This window comes from Halichondria panicea, chromosome 11 (genome assembly GCF_963675165.1).
Source record: "Halichondria panicea chromosome 11, odHalPani1.1, whole genome shotgun sequence".
Classification (NCBI taxonomy): Eukaryota; Metazoa; Porifera; class Demospongiae; order Suberitida; family Halichondriidae; genus Halichondria; species Halichondria panicea.
In genome coordinates, this window is record NC_087387.1 from 124,313 (window position 1) to 149,450 (window position 25,138).

At 43.8% G+C, this 25,138-nt stretch overlaps 8 protein-coding genes across 11 annotated transcripts; 1 reads left to right on the forward strand and 7 right to left on the reverse strand.

Moving 5' to 3' along the window:
• The first annotated feature begins 1 nt into the window (after position 1).
• Positions 2-5,491, forward strand: LOC135344437 (methionine synthase reductase-like). 2 transcript variants are annotated; one of them, XM_064541639.1, is made up of 13 exons: positions 2-194; positions 339-489; positions 536-653; positions 706-1,186; positions 1,239-1,389; positions 1,449-1,537; positions 1,721-1,901; positions 1,964-2,006; positions 2,078-2,225; positions 2,282-2,487; positions 2,639-2,830; positions 3,503-3,573; positions 3,662-5,491. In XM_064541639.1, exons 1-13 carry the CDS (start codon positions 42-44, stop codon positions 3,745-3,747), a joined length of 2,070 nt encoding a protein of 689 aa, XP_064397709.1. In that variant the 5' UTR covers positions 2-41; the 3' UTR covers positions 3,748-5,491. The 2 variants fall into 2 exon arrangements, with proteins under 2 accessions (XP_064397709.1, XP_064397708.1); XM_064541638.1 differs by lacking the exons at positions 3,503-3,573; positions 3,662-5,491 and adding an exon at positions 3,190-3,485.
• Positions 5,366-5,962, reverse strand: LOC135344471 (uncharacterized). The gene has a single exon (XM_064541683.1). It carries the CDS (start codon positions 5,954-5,956, stop codon positions 5,573-5,575), a length of 384 nt encoding a protein of 127 aa, XP_064397753.1. The 5' UTR covers positions 5,957-5,962; the 3' UTR covers positions 5,366-5,572.
• Positions 5,963-6,469: 507 nt separating this feature from the next.
• LOC135344453 (uncharacterized) lies at positions 6,470-18,005 on the reverse strand. 2 transcript variants are annotated; one of them, XM_064541663.1, is made up of 8 exons: positions 17,819-18,005; positions 17,616-17,715; positions 17,431-17,567; positions 16,948-17,089; positions 16,677-16,850; positions 16,311-16,423; positions 16,104-16,181; positions 6,470-6,982 (listed from the first exon to the last, which is right to left on the reverse strand). In XM_064541663.1, exons 1-8 carry the CDS (start codon positions 17,888-17,890, stop codon positions 6,887-6,889), a joined length of 912 nt encoding a protein of 303 aa, XP_064397733.1. In that variant the 5' UTR covers positions 17,891-18,005; the 3' UTR covers positions 6,470-6,886. The 2 variants fall into 2 exon arrangements, with proteins under 2 accessions (XP_064397733.1, XP_064397732.1); XM_064541662.1 differs by lacking the exon at positions 6,470-6,982 and adding an exon at positions 15,454-15,711.
• On the reverse strand, positions 8,371-9,189 carry LOC135344457 (uncharacterized). The gene has a single exon (XM_064541667.1). The coding sequence runs from the start codon at positions 9,187-9,189 to the stop codon at positions 8,371-8,373; it is 819 nt and encodes a 272-aa protein (XP_064397737.1).
• On the reverse strand, positions 9,727-10,515 carry LOC135344460 (uncharacterized). The gene has a single exon (XM_064541669.1). It carries the CDS (start codon positions 10,513-10,515, stop codon positions 9,727-9,729), a length of 789 nt encoding a protein of 262 aa, XP_064397739.1.
• LOC135344462 (uncharacterized) lies at positions 10,653-11,627 on the reverse strand. Its single transcript, XM_064541671.1, has one exon. It carries the CDS (start codon positions 11,552-11,554, stop codon positions 10,817-10,819), a length of 738 nt encoding a protein of 245 aa, XP_064397741.1. The 5' UTR covers positions 11,555-11,627; the 3' UTR covers positions 10,653-10,816.
• LOC135344451 (uncharacterized) lies at positions 10,653-16,092 on the reverse strand. 2 transcript variants are annotated; one of them, XM_064541659.1, is made up of 2 exons: positions 15,822-16,092; positions 10,653-14,586 (listed from the first exon to the last, which is right to left on the reverse strand). In XM_064541659.1, exon 2 carries the CDS (start codon positions 14,568-14,570, stop codon positions 13,542-13,544), a length of 1,029 nt encoding a protein of 342 aa, XP_064397729.1. In that variant the 5' UTR covers positions 14,571-14,586; positions 15,822-16,092; the 3' UTR covers positions 10,653-13,541. The 2 variants fall into 2 exon arrangements, with proteins under 2 accessions (XP_064397729.1, XP_064397728.1); XM_064541658.1 differs by lacking the exon at positions 15,822-16,092 and having other exon boundaries at positions 10,653-15,181.
• Positions 18,005-25,135, reverse strand: LOC135344445 (UBX domain-containing protein 4-like). Its single transcript, XM_064541650.1, has 12 exons — positions 24,972-25,135; positions 22,797-22,884; positions 22,025-22,074; positions 21,677-21,761; positions 21,269-21,387; positions 19,747-19,935; positions 19,613-19,681; positions 19,439-19,562; positions 19,002-19,171; positions 18,706-18,843; positions 18,399-18,598; positions 18,005-18,294 (listed from the first exon to the last, which is right to left on the reverse strand). The coding sequence occupies exons 2-12, from the start codon at positions 22,876-22,878 to the stop codon at positions 18,144-18,146; spliced, it is 1,377 nt and encodes a 458-aa protein (XP_064397720.1). The 5' UTR covers positions 22,879-22,884; positions 24,972-25,135; the 3' UTR covers positions 18,005-18,143.
• Between the last annotated feature and the right edge of the window lie 3 nt (positions 25,136-25,138).

The window sequence follows — 25,138 nt, forward strand, 5'->3', positions numbered from 1 at the left end:
GCCAAAGTGTTTTGCTTGACGATCTTTACCAATATTAAAGCATGGCCACCACTAAAGATGAGGAAAAAAAGTTTCTACTGGTGTTTGGTAGTGAAACAGGCCAAGCCAAAGCCATTGCAGAGATCATCAGAGACAAGGCCCTAGAGAGAGGCCTGCTACCTGACACACTCTGCTTCAGTCAATATAACAAGGGGGTATGAGATGCATACATGTACTTGTATTATGATACCTGCAGTATTAATCATACACACTGAGTGCTTTATCTGGTACTCGATTATAAGCGTATTAGTAGATATTGCCCCTAGTAACGATGATTATTAATATACATTGCTTCTTAGTTCAAGCTGCCTACTGAGCGTGCGCTGGTGGTGGTTGTGAGTACTACGGGAGATGGGGATCCCCCCGAGACTGTGAGGAAGGCGTGGCGTCGTCTCAAGGGGAAGTCCCTCTCGTCCGATCATCTCAAGCACCTCCACTTTGCTCTACTAGGTAAGCGCACTAATTGTCCCATCTAATTTATTCTTTTAATTGGCAGGTTTAGGGGATACTAACTATGATAACTTTTGTAACATGGGCAAAATGCTGAGTCAGCGATTATTGGAGCTCGGAGCGACTGCATTTCATCCTCCCGGATTTGCCGACGATGCAGTAGGGTGAGCTAACTAAATGGGTATGGCCTCACTGATAAAGCCCCACCCCTTTTAGACTAGAGGATGTGGTAGAGCCATGGATAGAGGGATTGTGGAGTCCACTCGTGCGCCTACTATCAGGAGAGGAGGACAGTAACCATGACAGCAACGCTATCTCCATGACAACTGAGCCAAGTGAAGAAGCTGTGGATACAATAGTTGAAAAGGAAACTACTTTGTTAACATCATCCCCCACTCGTAGTAGCCATGGCAACACTCAGACAACTGATGTACTAGTGAAGGATGTCATTGCGTCATTATCAGATGACCTTCAGAGGTGTACTTTGAACCCTGTGACCCCACTCTCCCTCCCCACACCACCCCCCTCATATCTCACAGTGACTCTAGGGGAGACAACAGACAACACGTTCCCGTTCAATAAGATACCTTATCGATTAGGCTCTCGGGTATCCATGGCAACTATTACAAGCTCAAAACAACTGACAAACGAAGGAGCTGTCAAAAAAACGCTAGAAATGTCTTTTAGAATAATAGCAGTGAGTTAATGCTGTCGTGTATACATAGACACACTACTGTCCACCCTTGTAGGATGACATGCACTACGAGCCTGGTGATGCTGTGGGGTTTGTGTGCCCCTCCCCCTTTTCTGAGGTCCAGTGGTTGCTACGGAGACTTGATCTAACCTCACACGCACAACAGCAGATCATGATATCCATCCGTGAGAATACAACCAAGAAAAGTAATATCTCATTATAATTATAGCAATTAATGGTGACAGTATCTGCCCTACCCCCACAGAGGCCACGCCCCCTTCCCACGTCCCCACCCCCTGCACAGTGGAGCAGCTATTCAGCCACTGTCTTAACATCAGAGCAGTCCCTAAGAAAGTACGTCTACAATAATTATAACCTGTTGTACCAGCCACTGCTATTACATGATAATACAAGTAAGTGACCATCATTATTATTATTAGCCGACTAGAAAAACATTTGCAGTAACTATGTGAAAAATTGCGCTGTACTTACAAGGAAGTTTCTGCGTGACTTATATTAATCTTATATGTCTCTCAGGCTTTTCTGTGTCTACTAGCAAAGCACTGTCGAGATGGAGGTGAGCAACGACGACTAGAGGAGCTCGCCAGCCGACAGTGTGGGGCACAATACACACGATTGTTCACAGAGCTGCGTACTGATCTCCTGGATCTACTCAACTCCTTTCCTTCTTGTCGACCTCCACTGGACATATTGATTGGTGGGAGTATAATCAACCGTTTCATATTACTTACTCTAATTAACTGAACTATTCACTTGCAGAGAATTTGCCGCGATTGCAACCACGCTACTACTCAGTCACCAGGTATATAGCACACACACACACACCACCCACACACTCACTCACTCCACTACACACACAAACACTCCACACAGCTCTCCCCTGACAGACCCGCACAGTTTGACAGTAGCTTTCAATGTGGAGCACCTCCCTCCGCGCTCATGGGGCGTGGCCAATAGGTGTGGTCTCGCTACAGGGTGGCTGGAGCTGGCAGCCAATCAGATTACAGTATCCCCTGTACAGGTATGTTCATACAACTAAATCTTAGACAATTTAGGTTATGTATTTTCTTGATTCAGATTCCAGTATTTCCAAGATCTCAGAATCCATTCCGACTGCCCCGCAACCCTATGACCCCCATCATCATGATAGGACCCGGCACGGGGGTAGCTCCCTTCATTGGCTTCCTACGGCATATGGCACAACAGAGAGTGGGTGGGGCCACTCAGAGGAGGGCGTGGCTATTCTTCGGCTGTAGACACCCTCACCTTGACTACTTATACCAGTGAGTCTTTGGAGCACATAAATGGGCCTGTTTTGATAGGTAGTTTTGACTGTTGGGATTGTCCAATTTCAATGTAACAGGTAATTCTGTACATTGTGTAGTAGCTCTTTGATTATTTGTGTGCTTAGGAAGTTGCTTTTGTCATTTGCAGGAAAGAGCTTGTCCAGTTTCAATCTAGTGGAGTGCTTACTAAACTAACGGTGACCTTCTCGAGGCCGGTTGGTGAAGTAGGTGTGGCTAGTGAAGTGGGCGGGACTGGTTACGTACAGGACAGAGTTCGTGTTGAGTGGCGTGAGGTGGGGGAGTGGATCGTGGAACACCAAGCCACTGTCTACATGTGTGGGTGAGGCTAATACACATGTTGTACATGTGCTAGATGCTTCCACCACACATGTTGTACATGTGCTAGATGCTTCCACCACACTTGTTGTACATGTGCTAGATGCTTCCACCACACTAGTCTTGAAATGCAACCTTATAGCTTTTAGAGAAAACATAAGTCAAGCACTACATGACCTGTGTGCTAGCACTACATGTATATAAGTGAGGTGGAAGGTTGTGTACATGTGCACGCTATGAGATTAGTGATGATTGTAACTAAAGAGCATCACAAGTGCTTCCACACACACACACACACACACACACACCCACACACACACACACACACACACACACACACGCACGCACACACACACACTGTAGTGATGCAGTGACTATGCTGAGGGACACACAACACGCTCACACACACACACACACACCCCCACACACACACACACCCACACACACACACACACACACACTCTGTAGTGATGCAGTGACTATGCTGAGGGACACACAACACGCTCACACACACACACACACACCCCCACACACACACACACCCACACACACACACACACACACTCTGTAGTGATGCAGTGACTATGCTGAGGGACACACAACACGCTCACACACACACACACACACCCCCACACACACACACACCCACACACACACACACACACACACTCTGTAGTGATGCAGTGACTATGCTGAGGGACACACAACTCGCTCTGCAGGAGGTCATTGCACGCTATCTGGCATCAGGTAACCAACTCACTACACATCATTTGCTAGTTAGACCACCATTACCAACTATTGACGTACATTGCAATATTATGTGTATTTTGTGCAGGTTCATCCGTTTCTGCTGAGTCGGCAGACAAGGTGGTTGCTAGGATACGAGAGGAGGGGCGGCTGCTAGTGGACCTGTGGACTTGAACACAGTGCGTCATGTTTTTATCATCCAAACTGTTTAATTAATTATCTTTACTTTCTTAATTATTTATTGTGGCCCGTCAGTTTGTGCACTGGCTTTACTGTTGATGTTTGCTACATTATTTATTGCATGCATTTGGTTGGTTGGTTTCTGCAATTGCGATACTAATACTGTAACTGTAAAACTAGAGCTAATCATTTCATTAACCTATTATATATTTAAAGCCAATCTTTGTGGAGACATTACTTCATTGCTGGCTACAGTGTTGAAGCTTGTGCTTATAGAGTATTAGTGTCTGTGTGTATGTGTGTAGCCTGTGAGGGTAGCACCTTGTGTGTGTATGTGTGTAGCCTGTGAGAGTAGCACCTTGTGTGTGTGTGTGTGTGTGTGTGTGTGTGTGTGTGTGTGTGTGTGTGTGTATGTGTGTGTGTGTGTAGCCTGTGAGGGTAGCACCTTGTGTGTGCATGTGTGTAGCCTGTGAGAGTAGCACCTTGTGGTGTGTGTGTGTGTGTGTGTAGCCTGTGAGGGTAGCACCTTGTGTGTGTGTGTGTGTGTGTGTAGCCTGTGAGGGTAGCACCTTGTGTGTGCATGTGTGTAGCCTGTGAGGGTAGCACCTTGTGTGTGTGTGTGTGTGTGTGTAGCCTGTGAGGGTAGCACCTTGTGTGTGTGTGTGTAGCCTGTGAGGGTAGCACCTTGCGTGTGCATGTGTGTAGACTGTGAGGGTAGCACCTTGTGTGCATGTGTGTAGCCTGTGAGGGTAGCACCTTGTGTGTGTAGCCTGTGAGGGTAGCACCTTGCGTGTGGTGGCATACCCCTAAATCACTGTAGTGAGCATTGAAAGGCTAACTTCCATCCATTTACAGAAATGTAGTGTGTACTGTGTCCAGTTCCTTCCACTATTATAGAATCTCTTGAAGCTGGCTAGTCAACATGTGGGTCTTTAATCCTAGCTCTTAATGCATGGGACAAGTGTGTTTCTTTCATTTGTCAGTATCTCAGACTCTAGCCATGAAGTTGTTGGTAGCTCTAGTCCTCCTGGTAGTTGCATGCAGCCTAACAACGGCCTACCAAGTCGACCGTAGTTCACTCAAGCATCTACTCGAGAGGCTGCTTACTAAACAGCTGCTCACTAAACAGCTGCTACGTGCGAGAAATGAGCAAGAAGACACTGGCTTCACACCCATCACTACCTTCCCTCCCTTTACCTTCCCTCCATTTGATCATGGTACGACGTTTAACCCCCCTACACCCGCTAGTACGACGTTTAACCCCCCTACCACTGATAGTACGACTTTTAACCCCCCTACCACTGATAGTACGACTTTTAACCCCCCTACCACTGCTACCTCGACTACCAGTCCACCTCCAACCAGTCCACCTCCAAAACGAAAGACGTGCTTCAAGCATCTCATCATAAAGTTCCTGTTAAAGAAGATTATGAAGAAAACTATTAAGCCACGGCGATGCTTCCTCTGTCGTATTCTGAAACGCTTCCCCCGCCCCCACAGGTTCTCCCGTGTCCCCAAATGGTGATGGATCGATGGTTGGGGCACAAGAACATTGAACGTAGTATATCCGTAGTGGCTATAATGACATAGACTAGTGTATTGTGTGTTCATAGTGACTATAATGGCATAGACTAGTGTATTGTGTGTTCATGATGACTAGACATAGACTAGTGTATTGTGTATTCATGATGACTAGACATAGACTAGTATTGTGTGTTCATGATGTTTTGTAGCTCGATCGTTATGAATTTGTGGCACAAGAATGAAAGTAATAACAATAATAGCTATTGTATAAATGCTAGCATGCCGATAGTCTCAGCTAGCCTAGTAGTCCACCAACCAGCTTGTCCACCATGTTGAGGATCTCAGCTTGCATCACGACGTCATCACTGCTACTGCTGTCCTCGTCATCGTCATCGTCATCGTCACGGCGACGGCCTTTGCGACCCCTTCGTTTCTTTGAGTGTTTATGATTCTTTTGTATATCAGCTTGCACGATGGCCTCTTCATTATTGAGTAGTAGATCATCCATTGTCTGAATGTTTGTTACCATCTCCTCTTGATTGACTAGCTGTTGAAGTCTTGTTAGAATATCAGTAATAGCTTCTTCTTCTTCAGTAGCTATCTCGTTGTCTAGTGAAGCGGCCAGTGTAGCTGTGGCCAGTATAGCACTAGCGGCTACTAGGAGCAGTAGTATCTTCATGTTGATGGGGTGTACTGTATAGAGACAAGTGTGTGCAGTGCTCTGTGTTTTATAGAGTTTGGTAGGGAAGAGGGTATTGTGTGGGACAATGGAGCTGTGGTCCAACATGTCACCATGAGCTGAATCAAGAGAGCGGATATTGAGGGCTTTCAATGAGGAATTGAAACACAACAGCTGTTGACACTGTAATTACACATGTTGATATTGTTTATTATTGCTATTCTGTGTTACATTCGAATATTCATTCATTCATTCAGTGCATGATTGTTTTACAACACTTAAGCTAGTAATTATAATTATGGATTACGATGCATTATTGGCCCTGAGGCTCATCTGTTGCTATAGCCCCTGCAATGCTCAGCTCTCTCCACACATATGTACACAATGCCACTAGTCCATATAATTATACAATGCTTTATAGCCATCTTGCATGTTTCCAAAACCCACTGTGTATAATGTGTTTTACTCGTTGTATTAATTTGAATTATTTTGCCAAAACTTTATTTCAATCACCACAGGTACATACATGCGTGTTAGCATCACACAATTAATGGACTAAGTCTAACAAGTCATTTGTTCTAGCTACACTTGATATAATGATAGTCCTCTCATCCCATTAGTCCTCCTAGCAGGTTGGTGAGCATGCCCTGCTTGTCGACGTAATCTTGTAGGTCCGCTAGCTCCTCGTTGTCAAGGAGACCGTACTCCTCAGCTCCAGCTAGAGCATCCAATAGCGTGTCACTATCAACATCAGCTTCTTGTCTCTCTGCCAACTCTAGAATACTGTTGAGGAGATTGGAATACTGTGAGCGTCTGTTGCGGAGATGTGCAGCTGCTTGGGTGTCTCCAGCTGGTGCAGCGACGGCCATTGATGCAATGGTGGCAAAGACGGCTAGTAGGATGAAGGTGTTCATATTGTTGAGAGCTGTATTAATAGCGTTGTTGATAATGTGGATTGTTGATAAATGTGGATGATAATGCTTCAGGGCTTGGGCTTATGTAGGGAGGGGGGCAGGATGCGTTGCTCTGCAGTAAGGACGGGGGAACAATGGCACAATGGATGGTTTCAATGTTGGGGAAAAAACAGTATATATATAGAACAGTGCATTCAATAGTCTGTGTGTTCACTCAACAGTGTGTACAATGTCATGCATCATTGATCTAATTGAAAGTTAAAAATTTACTGAAGACCTTTCAATGATGTGTTTCAATCTAAACACTGAACGGGGCCATAATTTGTCGCTTTTCAGCCTTGGACCATGGGGTTTATATTATCCATGGTATCGCCAAATTGGCAAATACTTTTATCTCTCAAATACGAAGTTTGATGACACTATTTGAAAGGTCTTTTTCTAAGCTTTCAGAAAATCATAAAATTGTTGACATTGGATCCACAGAATTCAAGTAAAGCAGCTGAAAGAGTTCCCAAACCATTGGGAGGGGGGGGGGGGGTAGTCGAACATCTTTCAACAGCCATTAACTTGAGTATCGTTGATCCAATGTCAAACATTTTGTGATTTTCTGAAAGGTTAGAAAGATACCTTTCAAATGATGTGTTTCAATTCAAAATTTCTTTGGAGCCTAAATTTGACATTTTTCGGCCTTGGACCATGGGCTATAATCCATGGTATCGGCAAATTGGCAAATACTTTTATCTCTCAAATACGAAGTTTGATGACACCATTTGAAAGGTCTTTTTCTAAACTTTCAGAAAATCATAAAAATTAATGTTTAACATTGGATCCACAGAATTCAAGTTATAGCAGCTGAAAGAGTCCCCGAACCGTTGATTAAATTGTGGAGGGGGAACATCTTTCAACAGCCATTAACTTGAGTACCATTCATCTAATGTCAAAAATTTTATGATTTTTTGAAAGCTTAGAAAGAGACCTTTCAAATGATGTGTTTCAATCCAAAATTTCTTCGGAGCCTAAATTTGACATTTTTCGGCCTTGGACCATGGGCTATATATATAATCCATGGTATCGGCAAATTAGGCAAATACTTTTTGTTACTTTTTGTTACTTTTTTACAAAGTTTGATGACACTATTTGAAAGGTCTTTTTCTAAGCTTTCAGAAAATCATAATATTTTTTGACATTGGATTCCACAGAATTCAAGTTATAGCAGCTGAAAGAGTCCCCCCCCCGAACCATTGATTAAATTGGGGAGGGGGGGGGGTAGTTGAACATCTTTTAACAGCCATTAACTTAAGCACCGTTCATCCAATGTCAAACTTTTTATGATTTTCTGAAAGCTTAAAAAGAGACCTTTCAACCCAACTTTCCATGCCTACTAGTTGCTAGATAATACCACCATTAGAATAATGTTCTCATTCACAATAACTCATTGATTATAGCATAACATTATAACTATAGCTAGCTAACTGCAACAGTTCAATACAGTGCATGCTTCTATCCTAGTAGTCCTCCAAGCATATTCATCAAATTACTGCTGTGTGCCTTGTCGCCCTCGGCAGCCACCCCTTCGTAATCCTCGGCATCTACTTCGTCAAGGAGATCGTAATCTTCCATGGCAACGTCGTCAAAGAGACTGTAATCTTCCATTGCAACGTTGTCACGGTAATCCTCTTCATTGGCAAGCTCGTTGATAGACTGCAACTTTGTCAGCATATCTAACAGCTGTTGTGGTTTTGATTTGACAGCGCCCTTGAGGACATTAACAAGGTTTAGAGCTTTTCTCTTCGTACTTGTTAGTGGTGTTGGTCCTGCCCTGGCTCCATTATTGATAATCTCAGCTGCTAGTTTCTGTTTGGCTTTTTCCTTCAACTCTTCCTTAATTTCTTTCTGCATCTCTTTCTGGAGTACCTTTTTAACTGTTGGTGCTGAAGGTGATTTGGGACCACTGAGTGGTGATGCTGGTGCCTTGGCCAAAGGGTTGACTGTTTCGAGCATGTCAAAGAGACCCTGAGCCTGGATTATATCGACTGCGTCTTGTGTCGCCACCTCATCGCTACGGAGCATGTCTGCCAGAGCTGAGAGTGTTTGCACATCTGCACCAGAGCCACGACTGCAAGCTCTTTGTAAAGCAGCCAGCAGCTCTTCTTTAGCCGAGACATCATCATATTCTTGCTGCTGCACGATCTCTGATAGCAACTGCTCGTTTAGGAGTGATTCTAGCTCCTCCAGGGTAGCCATTGCTTGGGCATTCCTAACAGAGAAGACTGACGAGATGGTGAGGGCTAGCACACAGAGAATGATGATTGACTTCATGTTGCTGTCTGTCACACTGTGAAATAGTTTGTGGGATATTGTGTGGAGGCATCTTTATATCAGTCCTATAGGGGATGTGTGTGTCCTATATATTTATACTGTACATTTTCATTGTGGAAAGAAGTCATTTGTTGGATAAGTGATCCTATTCAGTCTATTGTGTTTTAGTTTGCAGCCACTGGATTACAAACAGGATTAAAATTCACATAATATTGAGTAGTCTCTCATTCTTCTATAATTATATGTTGTTCAGTATTATAATTATATCATGTGTGAATAAACTAAAACTTAACTGAATACCCTCAAAAAGGAACTAACACCTTTTAGACTACACACTGCAATGTACGTGTATAACGTGTAACATTCACTTCTCACTTGTAATTATCAAAACACTACTTCATTGTTTATCTTTTCATTTTTGCTATCAACATGTATAGCAATTAATGCCTCTGTACAAACAAGGGTACTACTCTAAGATAACCTTTCAATCTATATCTCACAGCATGCATGATAACTATAGCTAGGTATTAAAGTCCTCTAAATATTGAGCATTAGTTCTTTCACTCTCTGCATGATCCGCTCTGTGATAAGGTTGCCAAGCTCTTTCATTTCTCTGCTTGTTTGGTATCCATTCCCTCGAACCATTTGGTTACTTTGCAGCTGAGCTTTATTCATTTGTCTCTGTAGCTCCTGAAAACCCGTCCTGTTGTGGGACTTGAAATCCATGTTCAGCTTCAGTTGCACGTCATTCTCTTTCTTATCTTTATCACTTCCACCCTTGCCGTTGACTGAGTGGGTGGGTGGGTGAACGTGTAGCACTGGGCTCCTGGAGAGAGGCTGTCCTGAGGGTATTGAAGGTGGTGGCTTGATCGCCACTCTCTGATTGGGCGAACTGGGATGTATGTGTAGGTGGGGGGTACCAGGAGTCAGCGGCTGTCTTTGTGGAGGGTATAAATGAATTCCTGGAATCTCTGGCACTGGTTGAACTGGTTGAACAGGTTTGATCGGGTGGATGTGGACACTCGGTAGTGCTGGAGGGGGTGCTGGTCTTGCTAATACAGGGAGTTTGTAATAGTCTTGAGGCTGTTGCGCTGGCCTGAGATGCAGCTTTAATCCAATGCCTGGAGTGGGGGCTGGGGAGATGGCAGGTCTGCTCTCCATCTTATTGAGAAGGTTCTTGGCAGCTCGTTGTATGACGTTGCTCAGCCGCTGGTCAGCCATCGCCTTAGCACGATCAGAGAGCACGCCCTGGTAGCGTAGAGGCAGGCTGTACACAGTGGTGCTAGCTAAGGCACACAATAGCAGTATAGCAGCTGTCGCCTTCATGCTTCACATAAGATGTCTGTTTGGTTAGATAGGTGTACAGTGGCTTGTGAGTAAACTGGCATTGGATGAAATGGTTCTAATTATATTAAAGGATTTCAGCATGGAAATGCTGAGTTAGTGTGTGTACATTGGAACAATTGAGCAGCACAATAGCTCAATTTACTGAGCAAAAGACCAATAGGAAGTATTCCATGATTACTAGAAAAATGTTGTCATCATTCTATGCATACAATTATAGTCTAATTCTAATTCAAGTTCTTGTTCATTCTAACTTAGTCTATATTAGTCTGTTAATTCTCTTTTACTCCTCCAGGAGTTGGAGAAAAGCTGCCTCATTGAGTGTGTCCGAATCATCCTCGATCATCATAGCCTCAGCTACAGCATCCTCCAGCTGCTCAGACAAGTCCTGCACCTGCACACACTTGCTTTGAGGGGCACATGTGTCTCCATTCTTCATTCTTTTATAGCCTTTGTAGACTTTTTTGCCGAAATCGATTCCCCTTCTGATCAAATTCTTGAACCAGCTGGTGGTAGCTTGTGTCTGTTGACTTGCAAAGAATTTTTGCAGCTCAGCGGACAGTTCGTCGCCACCATCTTCCTCGTCTGTCTGAGCAACCTTGGCTTGCATCGACTGTAGCATTGACTTCTTCTCATGAGTCATAAAAACTTCAATGGCTGCCTCCTCCAGCGCCTCTGGCATGTCCTCAACCTCGGCACAGCCTTTCCCCTTCTGATACAAGTTGTACACTTTCTTGCCCACTTTGACGGCCTTTTTTACAAATTTTTTAGCTTTTTTGAAAATCTTCTTAAGCCAGCCTTGCAACTCAGCATTGTTGTATTGTTTGACTGCAAAAACGTCTTGAGTCTGATCACGAGTGTCTTCTTCTTCTTCACTCTGAATAGCACTGTCCAACAGTAATGCTTGCTCCAAAGCATTCTCAACAATGGCGTTGATGTCCATCTTCTTGGATACCGTTGGAGAGCTGTAAGCAATAGCCACCAACACAGCACAAACTGCAACAGTAAGAAGAGTCTTCATTGCGATTTTATTTGACAGTCAAAGCTGGGAAAAGTTGACAGTCGAAGCAACTGGTGGAAAGTCTCAGCGTTGGGCATTTTTATACAGCTGCGTAAGTTGCTATGGTGTCAGATTTATTTGCTGCTTAAATAAACGTAATTATTAGTATGAATGTCAGCTATGTGTTTTCTACAGGAGTCTCAGTTTACTTTCATTTTGTGAAGTGTTACATTTGCTAGTGCATGTTTTTATTGCAACGATTACATGATGCACGAATCTTCACTACATTTGAAAAGGTATCTCTTGAATCAAGAGTGAAACCACACAGCTCAGTGTGTCAACTATCACCTCTCGCTATATTTGTTGGGGAATTTTTATGCATGGTGTCAAATTTATTGTTTATTTTTCATTTTTGCTGTTGATTGATTATCAGCTATGTTTAAGTGTTGTAAATTACATCTGCTATAGTGCATGTTTTTGTTACAACATGATGTATGAATCTTCACTACCTTGTTGAAAGGTATCCCATGAATCGATAGTGAAACCACACATGTAGCTGAGTATGTGTTCAACCGCCACCTCTCTCTATCATCATGCACTCCATGAGACTATGCAACTCTCTCTAGCAACTGTAATTCCATGCTGGCAATGGCTGATTAGGTGCTGTACACCATTGCCACAGGGCACAGTCAACACATGTGGGAAATCAACCCAGTAGATCTGACCAACACATCACCCACTACATGCCATTGTGACACATGCACACATGTGTACTTCCTCCCCCACTACTTGTTTCCTCTATAACTCTCTGCAGGGCTGTACCCTACCACTGTAGACTGGCTTCTCTGAAGCACTAGTAAAGAAGGCAACAGAGAGAAGGAAGAGCTCCTCCATGCAAGATGTGGCTAACTCTAAGGATAGCATGGCTGTCTGTACTTTTAACTTTATGTGTGTTACAAGCACAGTCAGAGAGAATAAGAAAGATAACTGTTGACAAGTTGGTGGAGAATAAGCAAGAACTAGCTGAGATTGAAAGTGCATTGGAAGACATTGGCCAATCATTCCGAGACTTTGGAACAAAAGTTAAGAACTTTTTCACTCCTAAATCAGATCGTCCAACGCCAAGACCAATGGATCATATTCCAGCAGTGTTTCAAGAGCAGCAAGAGCCGGGGTTGTTGTTAGAGGAGGCAGTTGTCAAGGCTGCATTGGATAGTGTAGTGCAGGAACAGTCAGAAGATGTAGCTAACTATAGCTGGTTCAGGAGACTCTTAGCAAAAGCTCTGCAATAAACTGTTTATTGAATGTGTTGTTGTTTTTGTCAGACCTTATAATACATCTATGATGTTGGTCAACTTTGCATAATAAAGCTTTAGTTGCAGTTACAACACCAAGTGTTTATTGTTGTCTATGCCGATTTTTCTCTAAAATATTCTGTATACAGTAGGCTTAGAGAAAACTCGGCCTGGGAAGATGTATACCGTATATCTTCTAATTTATCGGACACTTCTAATTACCCGGACACTCTTTTGGGCAATTTTCGTTGTTCTAATACAACGGACACTCCAGTACTTTAATATTACATTTGTTCTAAATATCCGGACAATACCTTGAAAAGTTGAGCTACCATTCATAGACGGCAAGTAAGACTTAGAGTGCTGCAGTTAGATAGCCTTTGAGTAGCTAGTTTTAGATAGCTAGTGCAACTATTCAGTCGTACCCTGTTCTAGCTCGCATGCAGCTGCTTGCTTGTTCTAATTATTCCGGACACTTCGCATGCTCTATAAAAGTCTGTTCCAATTATACCCGGACAATTTCCAAAATAATTATTTTTTGCTGTCCGATAAATTAGAAGATATACGGTAAATGATGTGCGGCTACTTATAGAGGCTCATGTGCCCGCGCCTGATATTCTGCGCATGCTCATAATAATTATAGTATATACTTTCTTCAGCAAAAAAATTTTTTTTCATCATACACAAAATTTCAGTTAGTACATTGTTCCACTTCACTTTTTTTCCAGTAATTCTCTGCTCAGTAGTGCCTCGATGATGGAAGTTTGGTTGAGCCTGAAGGGTGGGGGGTCAGGAGGGGATGGCTGAGGACCTGGTTGGGCCATATGAGCTACTTTTCTGCTCAGTAATGCCTCGATGATGGCAGTTTGGTTGAGCGTGAAGGGTGGGGGGTCAGGAGGGGATGGCTGAGGACCTGGTTGGGCCATATGAGCTACTTCTCTGCTCAGTAATGCCTCGATGATGGCAGTTTGGTTGAGCGTGAAGGGTGGGGGGTCAGGAGGGGATGGCTGAGGACCTGGTTGGGCCATATGAGCTACTTCTCTGCTCAGTAATGCCTCGATGATGGCAGTTCGGTTGAGCGTGAAGGGTGGGGGGTCAGGAGGGGATGGCTGAGGACCTGGTTGGGCCATATGAGCTATTTCTCTGCTCAGTAATGCCTCGATGATAGCAGTTCGGTTGAGCCTGAAGGGTGGGGGGTCAGGAGGGGATGGCTGAGGACCTGGTTGGGCCATATGAGCTACTTCTCTGCTCAGTAATGCCTCGATGATGGCAGTTCGGTTGAGCGTGAAGGGTGGGGGGTCAGGAGGGGATGGCTGAGGACCTGGTTGGGCCATATGAGCTACTTCTCTGCTCAGTAATGCCTCGATGATGGCAGTTCGGTTGAGCGTGAAGGGTGGGGGGTCAGGAGGGGATGGCTGAGGACCTGGTTGGGCCATATGAGCTACTTCTCTGCTCAGTAATGCCTCGATGATGGCAGTTCGGTTGAGCGTGAAGGGTGGGGGGTCAGGAGGGGATGGCTGAGGACCTGGTTGGGCCATATGAGCTATTTCTCTGCTCAGTAATGCCTCGATGATGGCAGTTCGGTTGAGCGTGAAGGGTGGGGGGTCAGGAGGGGATGGCTGAGGACCTGGTTGGGCCATATGAGCTATTTCTCTGCTCAGTAATGCCTCGATGATGGCAGTTCGGTTGAGCGTGAAGGGTGGGGGGTCAGGAGGGGATGGCTGAGGACCTGGTTGGGCCATATGAGCTATTTCTCTGCTCAGTAATGCCTCGATGATGGCAGTTTGGTTGAGCGTGAAGGGTGGGGGGTCAGGAGGGGATGGCTGAGGACCTGGTTGGGCCATATGAGCTACTTCTCTGCTCAGTAATGCCTCGATGATAGCAGTTTGGTTGAGCCTGAAGGGTGGGGGGTCACGAGGAGATGGCTTTGGTCCTGGTTTGGGAGCTTTGGGTGGAGATGGTGCAGCAATGCGGGCTATTTTTTTGCTCAGTAGTGCCTCGATGATGGCAGTTCTGTCGGGATCGTTGTCGTCAGTTTCAGTAATATGAGCAAACCTTCCATGGGTTTGCAGTGCTCCTGCAAGCACCAGCAATATAATACCGTATAGCGCGAAATTTTCGAGGGGCTTAATTTTCGCGGATTTCGTGGGTTGGAATTCTACACGAAAATTAAGTCCACGAAAAGTGTTCGTTAATAAGAATTACCTGCTACATGCAAATATTTAAAGGCGTGGCTTCCGGTAAACAGTCATTCCGCGAACATTGTGCAACGAAATGGCTTTTAGAGGCCAATCCACGAAATATAAGTGCCTCGAAAATTTCGCGCTATACGGTAGTCAATTTCATGGCTGCAGCAGAACTTTAGAATTGGTATTTTTGACAAGTTTGATGCAAATTGAGTGCCTACTTTTATAAGCAGGAGTCCTCATGAGCCCTTGTGGTGACATGGAGGTTCTTAATCTTGGTTGGAACATATTGACATGGACAGCAGGAAGCAAAGGCCCTGACTAAAAACCATGCAGTGGTGTCATGATTAAAAATTGAGGTACTACCTTAACCAAGTGGTTTATTTTACTGGCAAAAAACAGCCCTGAATAGCCCTGAACAGCCCTGAACAGCCCTGAATAGTAGCCCTGAATAGCCTCATCAAATGCCACTAGAGGTCTCAGTGGTCAAAAATAAGATATAATCAGTACTGTGAATTGTCTATAGTCTAAGAAATGATTGACTTTGCTGTGTTCATGGCTATGAGGGTGGTCACCTCCCAGGGCCGTACGGGTTCTTGTTGTCGGGGCCGATGCTACCAAGCGTGTGATTGACGACCCGATGATGAGCCTCGTCTGCTCGTATAGCCAGCAGTACATCACGCATCATTGCACCCTCCTGCATAGGTAGGGAAGAGGGAGAGAATAATCACGTCTATTATGAGATAACAAGACTTGTTGCATTTTGAGTGGGCAGATCAAAGGAAACACTGTGCCAATATCTGCCATATGGCACAAGTCAAGCCTTGAACTGTGCCACTATCTAGATACTGGCATAGTATGGCTGAAGTTACCTAAAGCCAAGTCACTACTGAGCCAATATATCCCATGTGGCACTCCGTGCATGTGTCACAACTATAACATAATGCATGGCCTTGGGGCACTGGTAGAGTGGTGTTGTGGGTATTGGTAGTAGTAGTAAAATATTATATGGGTTCATCAACAACTTCATTTAGTTGATTATTCGGGCTGCTAACTCCGAGCCATTCATGCATGTACACTTGCTCTCACTTTGAGCTTCCAGTAGTTGACAGCTATGGAAGGGGCTGACATCTTGGACCACATGGGCAGACTGCCTTCATCCATACACTGCAGTGGTTAATTGGGTATAAGAGTGAACACATTGTCTACACAGGCACACCACAACAAAGCTTCTCTAGACTCTACCTAAAACAACTGAAGCAGTACATAGATCAGATACCAATCAGCTGACTTTACCTGGATACAATGAGTGTAAGTGATGACTGCTTCCTCCTCCAGATAGCCAACAAAGCGATGACAGAACCGAGGACTGAAGACGTAGGCCACTCCAAACATACTCACAAACACACCTGCACAAGTTGTGAAATGTTGGATGAACAACTACCATGAGGGTGGGAAGTATAGCACAAAATATTAATAAGAGATCAAACCACGAAGCAATTCGTTCATCCAGCGCACACCATGATGCAGCTATATATCTAAGAGCTATATAGACCTTTACTGGACAATCACAACTAGAGTTACGGGCAATCAAAACAGCTACGTAAGTTATTTCTATCCCTAATGAAATTAATCTGGCTGTAGTAATGGAGAGAGACTCACCTTGGCCGCCCATAACCATTGCTCTGAATAATGGCCCGGGTCTCCGTAGCTCTAGGAATGTGAGGAGATGCATCCGTTCATTTTCTGCTTCTTCTAATAGCGTGTGGATCCACCCATTATCCCGCTCCATGTAACGCAACGACTTCATGTGACGTATCATGGCCCCCATCATACCTACATGCACGAGTGGGGGAGGGGAGGACATGATTTAATAAGCAGAGACTTTAATTAATTGCTGTATGGATTAAATTACAGTGTGGCATAGTCTCACCTGGGACCCCGGCAACAGTCTCTAAGAAGATTACCCGTGTGAGCCACTGCTTCTCATCCAGTGTATTCATCCATTTTCCCCAGCCATAACCAGAGAATAGGTCAAACCCAAGACGCAGCAGCTTCATACAGTAGAAGGCAGCCTGTGTATAGTGCAGTGTAATTACTTGTGTTGACTATGGCCCTCATAATGCATACTATTATATACCATTGGATTTTCCTTGTTAAAAAGCACTTCTATCTATAATTATGCTTTAGAACTGATAAGCTTCAACCAACAAAAGTTAGCCTTTTCCATGTAGACGTCCCTGGCATACTTGTAAACAACACTGACATCATTATAAAGCATAAAAATGAAGCCATAATTGACCACACTTGACCACAGAACTTCCTGGGCCAAACTCAACACAAATAGACTGTAGGTGATATATATGCATGTAGGTAGGTATGAGGCAATAGTTACATGGTGACGGTGAACCCCCACCTTGTCAACCTTGCCTGTGGGGGGTTTGTGTGTTACCTCCACCCCGTCAACTTCGGCCGCATTCCATATCGGGTGAGGTAGCGAGTAAGATTCGCCACGGGGATCAACAGGGGAGTTCTCATCAGACGAAAGCTGGTCTGTGTGATTATGTCATTATAGGTACGTGTTTACATACGCCCCCTCACTTGATAGGGGGTGTTTAACTGCCGAGTTCTTAAAGTGTGATGCTCCCGGCTCGTCTGCAAGCACGGTCCAACTGACGCTCAGAGCTCGTACTGACTGTGGCTGCAACAGCACATCCAGACATTGACAATTGCAATGAGATGCATGATTGTGGATTATATCAGGACACACACAGCTGACAGTACACTTATTACACAGCAATTACCTGGTAACAGAGTGGCTTGATTAATAGGGTCCTCCTCGAGGCTCTGGCTGCTACTGCTATCACTGTATACATCTTGTAGCTATTAATTTGTATAAAATAATTATATGGCTGGAATGAATGTTCTCACACAAGATCTCTTTTATATACTGATTGAATAGCTAGCTCACCATGCAATAGTTAACTTCCTGTGAGGATGCAATAGTATATAGGTCAGAGATAATTAGATAATTAAAGACACCATGTAAACTGCAAATAAACAATAAACGACAAATGTCCAACAGTTACAATCATGCACAACACCATGCACAGCATCTACTACGGCTAATCATTGTTGTTGAGTAGAGTTTCCATTGTACGTTTGTTTTTTGTCTTCGTCGCTATCGTCATCATTTTGATAATCCTCTTGTCTGAAGCGTCTTAATCGAGGCCCCGCCTCCTGGCCACTCCCACTGCCATGCCCATCCAAGGCCGCCAGCCTGCAATGGAACAAAACATTTTATGTTAGGATGATTACGTATATGGATGTAATGTTTTAAATATTTATTTCTAGTGATAATAACATAACCATAGAGATGATTACCTTTCTCTCCTGACGTCTGGTAGCTGGCTGTCCTCGGAGGCCTCCTCTCGAGGTGCCACACCCCCTCTAAATAGCCCCGCAATAGCGTTTTTGATGAATGTGATGAACCAGAGGAGGAGTTGAAAGATGTAACTAATCACACCTCCCACACCACCGCCCACACCGCCCCCTCCCTCACTCTTGAGCGAGGACACAAAACCCTGAGCAATGAAAGAGGGACGTTATACTGACAATCAATCATTAAACAGTAGTTGCTTAGAAGATGCAGCAGTAGAATACACAGACACACACATCGACCTCCTCTCACCTTACTGACCCTGACTAGCACTACGGCTGAGGGCACTAAGTGGAGCTGACTCAGCGTTTGATCGTCCAGCTCTCCCCTCAGCTCCTGACGAGGGTACATGCTCGTCATAGTGATACTCTCAACAGCCACACCCACTTCCTGTAGGGGGGGGGGGCGTACAGCAGGAATTTGTCAATTAAAAAATTGCACTGATATCACATTCTTAAAGCATCAATACTGTGTTAATATTATTGTCTACAACAAATAATTTTGCTGGCACATGATTTCTACACACACTGTCCCCCCCTTCTCGTTACCTTAGCAACCCTCTGTCGTAGTTCGGCCAGCCGTGCAGACCTCTCTAACTCGACAACAGTACTACCACCACCAGGCAACTTGAGCTGGATACGACACGTCCCAGAGGAGGCACTAATAGACGACATGACGGTGGGTACAATGGAGGGGACACTGCGTTCTCGTTGGGAAGCTATGGAAATAGGCAGAGTGGATTAGTTAATTACCGTATAGCGTAAAATTTTTGAGGGGTTTAATTTTCGCGAATTTCGTGGGTTAGAATTCTACACGAAAATTAAGTCCACGAAAATTGTTGATTATCACGCAAATATTTAAAGGCGTGGCTCCGGTAAGCAGTCATTCCGCGAACATTGTGCAACGAAATGGCTTTTAGAGGCCAATCCACGAAATATAAGTGCCTCGAAAATTTTGGGCTATACAGTAATTAAAAGAATTTTACCAGCACGAGATTCCCTCTCTCTCCTGTCCTGATCCAGCTTTGCCTTCACTTCTTCTCTTGCTTTCTTTGTCTCCTCCTTCTGACGACGCCGTTCCTGGATCCACTCCTGTGTCGCTCGCTCCTCCTGTGAGGGGTGTGGTTAGTGGGTGCGGTCAGAGTGTGTACAGTACATACATGTTTCTCCTTGACTTTGGTCATTTCTCTCCCAGCCTCTCTTCTCTGAATCTCCTCACTCTTTCCTTTCTGCAATAAATAAACTATACGATTAAAAGCCACACCCACTACACCACCCTCAGAGCCACACCCACCTCCGACTGTTTCTCTTCTTTCTCAGCTCTCCTTTGTTTAACGAGTTCCTTTGCCCTTTGAACCTTCTCGTCCAGGCTTGGTTGCTGTCTGCTATCAGGTTCATCAGCCGCGGCAGTGGGTGTGGTCACAGTGAGGGGTGGGGGGCCCCCTTGCTGAGGTAGCGCCGCAGAGAGACCATCCTCCAATTTCTGAGGGGGTGAAATAGACTATCACATTCTTACAGATGGAATAACTTATCCAATTTCAACGAGTTTATGATTTTCTGAAAGCTTAGAAAAAAACATTTCAAATGGTGTCATCAGAGTTTATATTCGAGAGATAAAAATATTTGCCAATTTGGCGCTACCATGTCCATGGTACCCCCACCCCAAATTAATCAATGGATAGTCAGCTGCCGTAACTTAAATTCATGGATCCAATGTTAAAAATGTTCTGATTTTTTTGAATATAATTATAGCCCATGGTCCAAGGCCGAAAAAAGGCAAAACATGGCTCGATTTGGATCCTCTTCAGATGCCATAACTTGAATTCTGTGGATTCAATGTCAAAAACTTTTTGATTTTCTGAAAGCTCAGAAAAATACCTTTCAAATGGTGTCAATCAAACTTCGTATTTGAGAGATAAAAGTATTTGCCAATTTGGCGATACCATGGATTATATATAGCCCATGGTCCGAGGCCGAAAAATGTCAAATTTAGGCTCTGAAGAAGTTTTGGATTGAAACACATCATTTGAAAGGTCTCTTTCTAAGTTTTCAGAAAATTAGAATATTTTTGACATTGGATGAACGGTACTCAAGTTAATGGCTGTTGAAAGATGTTCCCCCTCCACAATTTAATCAATGGTTCGAGGACTCTTACAGCTGCTATAACTTGAATTCTGTGGATCCAATGTCAAAAATTTTCTGATTTTCTGAAAGCTCAGAAAAAGACCTTTCAAATGGTTTCATCAAACTTCGTATTTGATAGATAAAAGTATTTGCCAATTTGGCGATACCATGGATTATATAGCCCATGGTCCGAGGCCGAAAAATGTCAAATTTAGGCTCCGAAGAAGTTTTGGATTGAAACACATCATTTGAAAGGTCTCTTTCTAAGCTCAATATTTTTGACATTGGATGAACGGTACTCAAGTTAATGGCTGTTGAAAGATGTTCCCCCTCCACAATTTAATCAATGGTTCGAGGACTCTTTCAGCTGCTATAACTTGAATTCTGTGGATCCAATGTCAAAAATTTTCTGATTTTCTGAAAGCTCAGAAAAAGACCTTTCAAATGATTTCATCAAACTTCGTATTTGATAGATAAAAGTATTTGCCAATTTGGCGATACCATGGATTATAGCCCATGGTCCGAGGCCGAAAAATGTCAAATTTAGGCTCCGAAGAAGTTTTGGATTGAAACACATCATTTGAAAGGCCTCTTTCTAAGCTTTCAGAAAATCATAAAAATGTTGACATTGGATCAACGATACTAAAGTTATGGCTTTGAAAGATTATTATAATTATGGACTGAGCTCTTACCGAGAAACCTTCTGTTAGTTTATTGACCAACTGTTGTGCAGACTGCCCTCCACTCATGGTGACCAGCACTTCCCCTGTAGCCCCAATACAGAACACACTCGGATACACAAACACTGGGACTGAGGTGTGTACGTCAAGGTGTGTTCACTAGTTTGATGACCTTTACCAAATACAAAATGATTATTGTTTACATAACAGCACATTTGTTTGTAGTGTGTCATGCGCTGTCAGACATTGCAAGTACACAAAAACAACCGTTTTGAAACTATAAAAAGGTTTTTGTAATGTATATATAGCACCCGTACAAGTACATGTATGGTCATAATACACAACACACAGCTTTTGTAGATGACGTTAGCAAACCCACCACCCGTACTTTGCTATGACAACGTCGGGTTGCTAGGATACAGAGTTGAGAGAATTGACGACACTCGAGAGATTCCTTGAGAAGTTTGAGGGCGACACATTTCCGAGCAGACAACAGATCAGTTACCTAGCAACACAAGAATACAGTTTTAGCTTATACGATTATTATAGCAGGACACTGACTCTGTTGTCCGAAATCAATAGCTAAAAGAAACCACTAATAATTAAAATAACTTCATTCTCATGTAATACTAGCTCCAAGTGATAGTTCCGCAAGTCTTGAGGCAACCATTCAAAGCTAATCTCCAAGAATGAATGAAAGCCTATAACGCATGTACACATTATTCCCAACGCTTGCAGCAGATAATTACACAATAATAATATAGTCACCTGACTGCTCTCCCACTCCTGATTGGTCGCTGCACTGGCAGGAGTATCATCTGCAGGAGGGAGGGAAATACATTCCACTTATCATGAAAGTTATTATATATAGTGTATCATGCATACACCAACATCCCCATCCTTTGTGTTGTGAGATCAAAGGTTGTGGTTGTGGTTACATAGCCTCAGGCCTCAGGCTAGTGGCCCTAAGCACACACATCAGAGCAAGGCCTGAACACACATCAGAGCAAGGCCTGAACACACATTGCATGTACATCAGAGCAAGGTGTGGGCCTAAAGCACACACATTAGGCTGTGTGGTTAAAGCTATAAATACAGTCAGGGCTACATTTAGATTTAATACTGTGGTTTACACAGCTAGTGCATAATATGCAGCCAGTATACCTAATGACATCACCCCACTGCATAGCAAGAGAGTGCATCAACACACACTCCCACTAGTGTGAACGGGGTCAGGCAGTGACACTGATACAGGCAGTGACACGGATACAGGCAACAGGTTAACCTATGTTACATTAGACCCAACACCTCAATTAGGAGATCAAAGAGCTGCAAACAGTACACTGTCTAAAATTCTATTCTTTGCAAAAGGAAATGGCATACAGGAGGAAATGCTTTGAACCTCTGGAGCTAAAGAGATATATTTCTCATGGGGGGATTCATTCTAGGAAAGCCAGCAAACACAGCTGTAGTGTGTGTGTAGACATAGCCTAGAGGGGAGTACCTACAGTCCTACACAGAGAGAGGGAGTGGCACTTACCATACACGTAGACCACAAATAAGGACTGGTTCTGACGACATAGTCCAATGGCCTTGACCACACCTCCGTTGTACCACTCCATATATCCCTACACGTGTGTGTGTGTGTGTGTGTGTGTGTGTGTGTGTGTGTGTGTGGGGGGGGGGCAATACTGTGTCACAGACATAACATGAGGTTTGCAATCCTTATTAATATGCAATGTCCACCAATTACTCCACTCCACAATAGATGCCCTAGTCTAGGAAGAGAAGTTTCAATGAGGCCATATAAGAGGCACTCTCAAACAATGGGTAACAACACTAGCAGGATCACATGACACTAGCCATCGTATCACATGACCTATGTACACACTACAGGCAATGCTAATGCTACCCTCCCTTCATTTTTGCTATGGGTGTTATTTATTATGAGTTTGACCAAGAAATACAATAATAATTATTAGTTCAAGTGTTTCACGAACGTACACTCAAAGGTTATCTAGAGGTCAAAGATTATGCAGTTGTTAGCGAACACGGAAATACATAATCTACTTATAAACACACAGTAGTAAAAACAAACGAAAATGAAAGTGTCACAGGCTGTCATAATACAAGTTATTATAGCAACGACGAAAACGTTAAAGTACAATTAAATGTAAACAATGCGACCAATGGAAACAGGGCATGAATATACACACAAGATGATAGGATAACGGAAATGAAGTCTCTTTATCCTGTCATGAATAGCATTAACTGATGATCAATAGTTACAGACGTCATTCCTCGTGGTTATTATCCAAATACCCTGGGAACCATCCGTGAAAAATAACAGTGGGACAAGGCTATTGAGCGGACGTACACGTCCTGTGTAGATTCTGATTGATCCACACCCCCCGGGCCGTCAATATGACCTCAGGGCTCAGTCAATGGACAAGCAATATCTCAAATTATCAGTTTTGGGCTAACAGTTTTTGGTTCAGATGGCATGTACACACATACCTTAATTATGATATTAATAATGATTACACGTTCAAAGTTCGAGGTCAAGCTTCACTGATTTCCATTTAAATGCTTTCCCAGTATATGCCTTCAGAGGTAGTGTACAGTGTACCACTTATAGTGACGATAGAGGAAATGGTGTTGTCAAATTACAGAAATGAATAGGCAATGAATGACCTCGAAACATCAACTTACATATTGAATACAAGCATGCTATACACACTATGAGGTGACTTTGTCTCTTATACAGGAAAGCTACAACCTGAGAGCAGTTTCATTGCTGAACTTGCAGCCACATGACGTGCAGATTGAACCTTCAGGCATTATTAGATATCAATATACATTAGGGAACAGGAACAAACACATAATGAAAACAGGCTAGAATAACACATTTAGTTTCGTCATTAGAGACAGAGTGACTTGACCATGGAGGTACTACTAGCCTGAGGGTGAGTATGCAGTATCCATTGTACCCTCCTGAAGGTACTACTAGCCAGAGGGGTGAGTATAAATCATCCATTGTACCCTCCTGATGTGTGCTGCCTTGTGGATCTACCAACAATAGACACATGCAATGCAGTCTAACACCTCATTCACAAAACACCATCCTGACCTGCTATTAAAACAGGTGGTCTACACAGAGCAACACTGGCACTAGGTAGTATATATAGAGTCAGACAACAAACATTGCTACCATAGAAACACTCATGCAATGAGCACATGTGGAAATAGTTGGGACACATGTTATAGTTGCATCGTAGACAGGATGACTACTATACACACAGGTGACACAGTTACCTAGGGGGAGGGTTGTGTAAGAGGTGCTGACACAGTTACTAGGGGGAGGTTGTGTAAGAGGGGATGTTAATACTACAATGATATCGGCTATGTCTATAAATAGTATAATCATAGAGGCCCACCCCCCCTTAAAGTTTTGATGAGGTCAGACATGAACATGAACATGAACATGAACGGCAATCCGATGGTTACACTACGTTACAACAATACGTTAGAATTACCAGGACAGGAGGCAAATAAATATTGGGTGGAACTATACGATATATTCATGGGCACATGTCCACCAGGCACACCTCCACCAGGCACACCTCCACCAGGCACACCTCCACCTGGCACACGTACCTCCACCAGGCACACCTCCACCTGGCACACCATTGCCTGGACCCATACACTCACTCACCAACCACACTCAAGCAAGGCAGAGGATGAGAGACACTGTACTGACCACTACTGCAGTAAGGGGAGGGGAGGACTGTAGTAGTCCACCAGCGAGAATGAGAGAAGAGCTTCTGCCCAGCATACACTGCTGACAATGCACAGAGAAGTGTCCACCAGCCCCGCCCACTT